The 6,925-nt window shown below is 33.1% G+C and overlaps 1 protein-coding gene across 2 annotated transcripts; it reads right to left on the bottom strand.

Moving 5' to 3' along the window:
• Positions 1 to 665: 665 nt before the first annotated feature.
• Positions 666 to 2,542, bottom strand: LOC114076789. 2 transcript variants are annotated; one of them, XM_027916301.1, is made up of 2 exons: positions 1,055 to 2,542; positions 666 to 818 (listed from the first exon to the last, which is right to left on the bottom strand). In XM_027916301.1, the coding sequence occupies exons 1-2, from the start codon at positions 2,235 to 2,237 to the stop codon at positions 784 to 786; spliced, it is 1,218 nt and encodes a 405-aa protein (XP_027772102.1). In that variant the 5' UTR covers positions 2,238 to 2,542; the 3' UTR covers positions 666 to 783. The 2 variants fall into 2 exon arrangements, with proteins under 2 accessions (XP_027772102.1, XP_027772103.1); XM_027916302.1 differs by having other exon boundaries at positions 666 to 809.
• Between the last annotated feature and the right edge of the window lie 4,383 nt (positions 2,543 to 6,925).

Genomic DNA, 6,925 nt, shown 5'->3' with positions numbered 1-6,925 from the left:
GGATAACATAAACACCCAAAGACACGTAGATGTGAATAATCCGGAGTTTTTTGATATAAGATCTGAGTAGGTGATTTATAACCAAGTATTTTTGTGGGCATGATATTGTGAAGGTATGTAGCCATTTCAAGTGCATGATGCCAAAAAGAAGGAGGCATAGAAGCATGACAAAGGAGCGTACGAACAACATTGTTAATCGTTTTAATTTTTCGTTCCGATTTGCCATTTTGAGGAGAGGTGTATGGACATGAGAATCTAAAATGCATTCCATATTTTTGACAAAATTGCTTAAAGGGATCATTTTCAAATTCACGGCCGTTATCACATTGGAAAGCTTTAATTTCTCTCTCAAATTGAGTTCGAATATAAGTTCGGACACGAATAAAAAGATTATAGACTTGAGATTTAGAAGAAATAGGAAACGTCCATAAAAAATTCGTGTAATTATCAAGAAAGAGAACATAATACTTATGACCAAGTGAGCTAAGAATCGGAGATGTCCATAAATCACTGTGAATAATGTCAAAAGGCATAGTAGTATGAGATAAAGAATCTGTAAAAGGCATTTTTATTAATTTTCCCAATGGGCAAGAATGACAAATATCGTTTGAAGCCTTATTACATTTGATAAGATTACTACTACGCAGACTACTAAGAATTGCATGTCCCGGATGACCTAAACGGGAATGCCATAAACTAGGAGAGACAACTGCAAAAGCTGAAGGGGTGGTAGGTGAAATGATTTGACGATCAGTGAGAAAAGGATAGAGATCGCCACTGCTATTACACCTCACTATTTTGCTCCCCGTCTGCAAATCCTTCACAGAAAACCCAAACGGATCAAATTCAACAGAAACATGATTGTCAGTGGTGAATTTTCTAACTGATATTAGGTTTTTAATAATTTTTGGGACATGAAGGACATTTTTGAGTTGAAGAGTGTTTTGGTTTAGACATTCGTGACCATAACCTTTAATAGGTATTTTACTACCATTGCCAACAGTAATAGCATTATTAGCATGATTACTCAAATTAAAATATGGAGATAAGTTACCTTGGGAATTCGTCATGTGAGAGGTTGCCCCGGTATCCATATAGTAATTTGGATCGGTGAGAGACATTGTGTGCATAGCTTGTTCAATGTTGGTAGGAACAGAACCCGGATGAGAAGATGGAGCGCTTGAGAAGTACGCTTGATTAGGTCGAGACCCGAGGATGCCTTGAGAAGGAGGCTGGTACGGCCTTGCCCCTGTCCACGGGTTTGGGCCCGGACCCTGGGCTGGGTACGGACAAGGTGGGGTTGCCCAAGGGCCATTGCCCCAGTACGGCCATGGGGGAAACATCCACCCCATGCCCTGCTGCTGCTGCTGTTGGGAGGAGGCGCCACCTTGGCGCGGTTGCTGCTGCTGCGAAGATTGTTGCTGCTGCTGGTTGTTCCGGCCGGCACCACCTTTGCCCTTGCCGCCGCTGCCTTTCCCTTTACCCTTGGCTCTACCTCGTGAATTCCCTCCTTTAGAAGATGAAGAATGATCACTAGAAGGGTGTGACGCTGTGGAAGAGGCGGTGAGAAGAGCCTCCTCGCGAGCTTCAATTGCAAGGTCCGAAGAGTTACTTTGTTCCTCTAGTTCAAGCATGGAACGTAGAGTATCAAAGGAAGGCAAGGGACTAATATGTCGAACAGATGTACGAAAAGGCTTATACTCCTCCGAAAGCCCTTTCAAAAGTTGAAGCGCCATCCGATTGTCGGATACCTTATCACCCACGTTTCGTAAACTGTCAGCAAGGGTTTTGAGACGAGTGCAATAAGGTTTAACACCATCAAATTGTTCGAGTTTGGTGTTAGTAAACTGCGCATCAAGGTTAAGTGCCCGGGCAGACTTGTTGTTGTGGAAAAAATTTTCTAAACGATTCCATGTATCAATTGCCTTATCATCAGCATCAATAATGGAATTTAAGAGATCGTTAGAAATAGTACCATAAATCCACTGTCGAACAATATCATCAAGTCGGTGCCAGAGAGCTGCATCAGAAGAATTCGGAGCCGGTTTCTCTTTATCAGCATCGGATTCCGTAGCAACCGGAGTAATATGATCAATCACCATATAAGCACGGCAATGGAGTTTGAACAAAGTAGACCAGTTGTTGTATTGGGAACCGTCATATTCAAGAACAACAGGTACGTGGGTCTTGATATTAGTGACAAGAGTAGCGGGATGAATTTTCTGAGATTCGGCCATGGTGGATAGCCGTGTGAGAATAAGAAGATTAGAGAAGAAGAAAAAGCGGAAGAGAGAATTAGGTCAGAAAAGTAACCTAGACTTTTGATACCATAAAAGAATGTTTGCCGTGTCATTCTCATTCACTGAATAATCAATATATACAAAAGTGTACAAGCCTAATTTTAGGCAAGAGATAATTACGGAGATTATTATCAATTACATAGATAATAATCAATTACAAAGATAATTGCTAAATATAAAAGATGACAACTAATTAGAATATTTACCAAAAGATATTGTACAATAAATAGATTATTTCCATAATCTATCAGTTAGCTTAAATCCTTAAAATATACGAAGGCTCAATTTGTATCATCTCTCGTCATTTTTATTACATTTAACGCAATTGTAATCATACTAAAACATAATAATACGATTATTTGAATCTTAAAAATGCGTACAGGATTCATCAAAATCATTGAAAAGATTTTAAGAACTTAATTACTTTTTCTTTTAAGTATGACCATTTTAAATTTGTACTCATTTTAAAAATTTTAAGTATGATTATTATTCAGTGTTACTGTAAAAATAATGACCAGAAAGCTTAAGCGTAATTTGGTTATTGGCCCTTGCAATTAATAACATTTAGAATTGCATAGTAATCCTTTGGTAGCCGATAGGAACATATATACTACTTTGGTTAATAACATTCTTTATTTTAATAGTTTAAGGCGGGGCAGCTCAATATAATTCGAGGGTTAAAGCGAAATTTTAATTAGTGGACTTAAAATTTAAATAAATATTATTTGTATTTATTTATTTTTCTAAACTTTTAGATGTAAATTATTACTTAATATATTTGTTATAAATGAGTTTTTCAAAAACTTTTTTTAATTATTATGTTAAAGCGAGATTTGGTCAATTTAACATTGAAAACATCATGTTATTGAGACAATTATTATATGAATCGATAATTTAGTTCTGTTAGTAATAAGTTGATAAATTTTAAATAAAGATAAAGGTTAGAATCATATAATCTGATTCAAAAAATTGATTACTTGGTAGATCCTACATTAATATGAAAAGTTACAAAAAAAATAAAAAAAATTTCAACGGATGAGAAGAGAATTCCTTAATTTATTTTAATAATTGAATAAGCACAATTTACTAAAAGATATGTTTTCAACCTTTATATGAGGTGTGTGATCTATTAAGCTATATTTATTAACTACTAATGTTGATTATAAGAAATCAATAATCTCACATCTGTGTGTAATTATAATGTACGATCATATTAATGATCATCAAAAGTGATAAAATTAAATTATTTTGAAGCTTGAGGTTGAGCCTCATTGTGGGTAAGACGATAGATTTAAGTTTTATCACACCAAAAGAATAAGACGATGGATTTATGTCCAACCGCAAAAAGAGGGTAAGACATTGGGTTAAAGTCTTGATGCACCATGATGATAAGATATTGGGTTTAAGATCCATCAATTTATGACCTAAAACACTTTTATATGCATATGAGTTGACATAATGCATAAGCAAACACGGACACTTTATACAAAACTAACAGTTCGAGACATTGAGAAATAAAAGTATAAAACTAAATCTGAAGTGTGTTATAGATTTAAGATTTCCAGTTCATGTAATACAAACTTGCTTCTAAAATACTTCTTTTTCTAGGCAAGCAGCAAGGTGTTTTCACTTGACAGAGAAGCATATCCCTCTTTAAATGGCCATCCTGGAGCAACACTTCCTAGCGAAACCCCAAATTCCAATCAAACCTAAGCTTATATGATAATTATTATGTACATGATACAAAAATGATTACCAAATAATAAATTTGTTTGTATCACAAATCGTGATACTATATTTTACACTAGATACATGCTAGTTATTTTTTAAAAAATTAAATATATTTTGTACAAATCACAACAATTGATATATTAAGTAATATGATTTATCAAGAAAGAATTTTATATATATTACACACAATAATTTGGTCTTCTAATATGAAAATTTATTAAGTATCTAAACATTTGATACTATATTGCTAAACTTAATACAATTAGTAAATATTTTGCATCTTGTTTCTTATACCTTTGGGTAAAAATTTCAGCAATTAACACAAATTAAATTTTGGATGTAAAAGTTATAAAAATTAAAGTATCAGATACATAAATATAAAATTAACTTTTGACAACTTTTAACAAACAAAAATTATAGAACATAATGATAAACGTTTCAATTCAATTTATTGTACCAAAATCTCTGTGTAACAGTGGTAACAAATGCTACACTTTGAGAATTATTAAACATGAAATATCCATGATACTCCGAAAACATAATCATCAAGAATTTTTTTTAAAAAAAAAGTACACATTCTTCTATTGTAACCTTCTTGTCCAATTGTCCACAACAATTCGTGTTTGCGATTAGCTTTTCATCTGCGTTTTTCTTTCCTTTTTTCCTTGGTCTACCAGACCTTTTTTTGTATCTTGGTGGCAAGAAAACCTCTTTCAAAACACTTTTCAGAATTGTCCAATCACTTTTGTCCGACTTGGCTAATGCAACAGGTTTATTTCTACGTACAACTTCACTCCCATATCATTCCTAATTATCATCGGAGATGAATTACCTTCTATAATATATCAGATGATAACATTTTTTTTCAAGTATCAATATTCAATTCAATTGCAATGGCTGAAATAAGATTCATATATGAAATATTTTCCCCAATCACTATCCCATCACTTTTGTATCGCTCGTATCTAATCTCACTCTCTCATATTCCGGAATGCCTTAACAAAGATTGAAATATTCATAACGAATCTTCACAAAATCGCCTTCAAAGAAAATTATGAATCTCGTTTCTGAAACTTTTTTGGGAGGAACAGAGATAAACAATTCTAATTCTCTTAGTGTTTTATATTGACTAAAACTGTTTGAAACAAATAAGTTAAGGCGTAATTTAGGGGATTAGTAACGATAGCGACTTTTAGGGGTTTAGTAAAAATTTCAATTTTTAATCCTCACTTTACGCATTACACTGTTAAACCTACACCAAATATAATGTATCATACATCATAATATGTATCTGAAACTTACTAAAAATATGGGATATTTTGTAATTTTAAAAGAGTAGGGATAGAAGGTAATTTATATTTTACACCGTGATTTGTATAATTTTTACTTATTATTATTCAATACAGTATACATTATAGTATAAATTATAGGAACCACATATTATAAATACAAAATGACCATTTATCCCTTTAAGAATTGAAATTACTAAAAATCCCTTAAAAAGCAAAGAAGCGGGATACATCACTCTGGCACGGGATACATAAGAACTGATACATCATAGTTAAAGGCTGCTACGATTAATTATGATTAATTAACGTGATTTCTGTTATTCTTAACTGAAATCATGTAATTAATGGTCATCAGATTGTGTAACTGATTAGTAGGGATACATCACTCTGGCACGGGATACATAAGAACTGATACGTCATAGTTAAAGGCTGCTGCGATTAATTAGGATTAATTAACGTGATTTCTGTTATTCTTAACTGAAATCACGTAATTAATGGTCATCAGATTGTGTAACTGATTAGTAAATTCAAATTTTAAATCAGATTAGCTTCATAATTCAAAAATATTCTTGTAAAGGTTGATCTGCATACTAAGAATTCAAAAAAAAAAAGGTTTTGAAGATGAATATCTCAATTCTGCTGCGGCATTCTGGAATTTGGGTAAGCGATATTAATTATGAAGGTTACAAGGTTGATGGAATTGTTGTTGGCCATTCCATTTCATTTGTGAATCTGAAAACGTTGATTTTAGCAGAGCTTGATATCGACAATGTTACAAAGGATATTGAAATACGATACATTGTCGAGGGAAGCTCATGTCCGTTGAAAATAAAAAACGACATGGGTGTGAAACTTTATTTTGAAGTGAAAAAGAATGCAACTGGATTTGGCATGTATCCGCTTTGTATTGATACAACTGATAAAATTGTTGGGGATATACGTAATTTTGATTGTTCATCAGGTGAAGTCGTATGCGTGGAAGGTACCGAAAGAGATACTGAAGCTCTTGCTCTGGTCGATTCGAGAATTTGTGACATTGATTATATTCCAGAATTAAATGCTACGAATTACATAACTGATTCCAATAGTACTGAAGTGAAGACTGGGTTGTTGTATAAGGACAAAGATACGCTCATTGTTGTAATGGCTAAATATAAAATAAAGAACAACTTCAATTTTCGAGTGAAAAGATCGGATAAGAAAAGGTATTTCAATGCTTACTCAATGATCTGTTTGTTTTTCTCTGTTTATATTTCTTTATATTGTATCTGATACATAATTCAAAACAGTCTATATCTTGTTGTTATATTTATAGCATTGCTTTTCTTATATGAATTAAACCACTTAAAAATTTTGGACAGCTATGTGTTGGTTTGCTTCAGCGACCAATGTGGATGGACATTAAAATCATCTTGCAGGAAAAAATCTGATGTATTCAAAGTGAGATATTTCAATAGTGAACATACTTGTCCGATGCGGGATAGGATACTAACAAAAGTACAAGCAACAATTGGATTTATTAGTGGTGTGACTGCCCCTAAATTGGTAAATCATAAAAGAATCCATACACCTCGGGATGTAATTGAAGATATTAGAGAATTGTAT

This window comes from Solanum pennellii, chromosome 4 (genome assembly GCF_001406875.1).
Source record: "Solanum pennellii chromosome 4, SPENNV200".
In the NCBI taxonomy this organism is placed as follows: domain Eukaryota; kingdom Viridiplantae; phylum Streptophyta; class Magnoliopsida; order Solanales; family Solanaceae; genus Solanum; species Solanum pennellii.
Note: the sequence above shows the minus strand (reverse complement) of the source record. Positions and strands in the feature narration are given on the sequence as shown.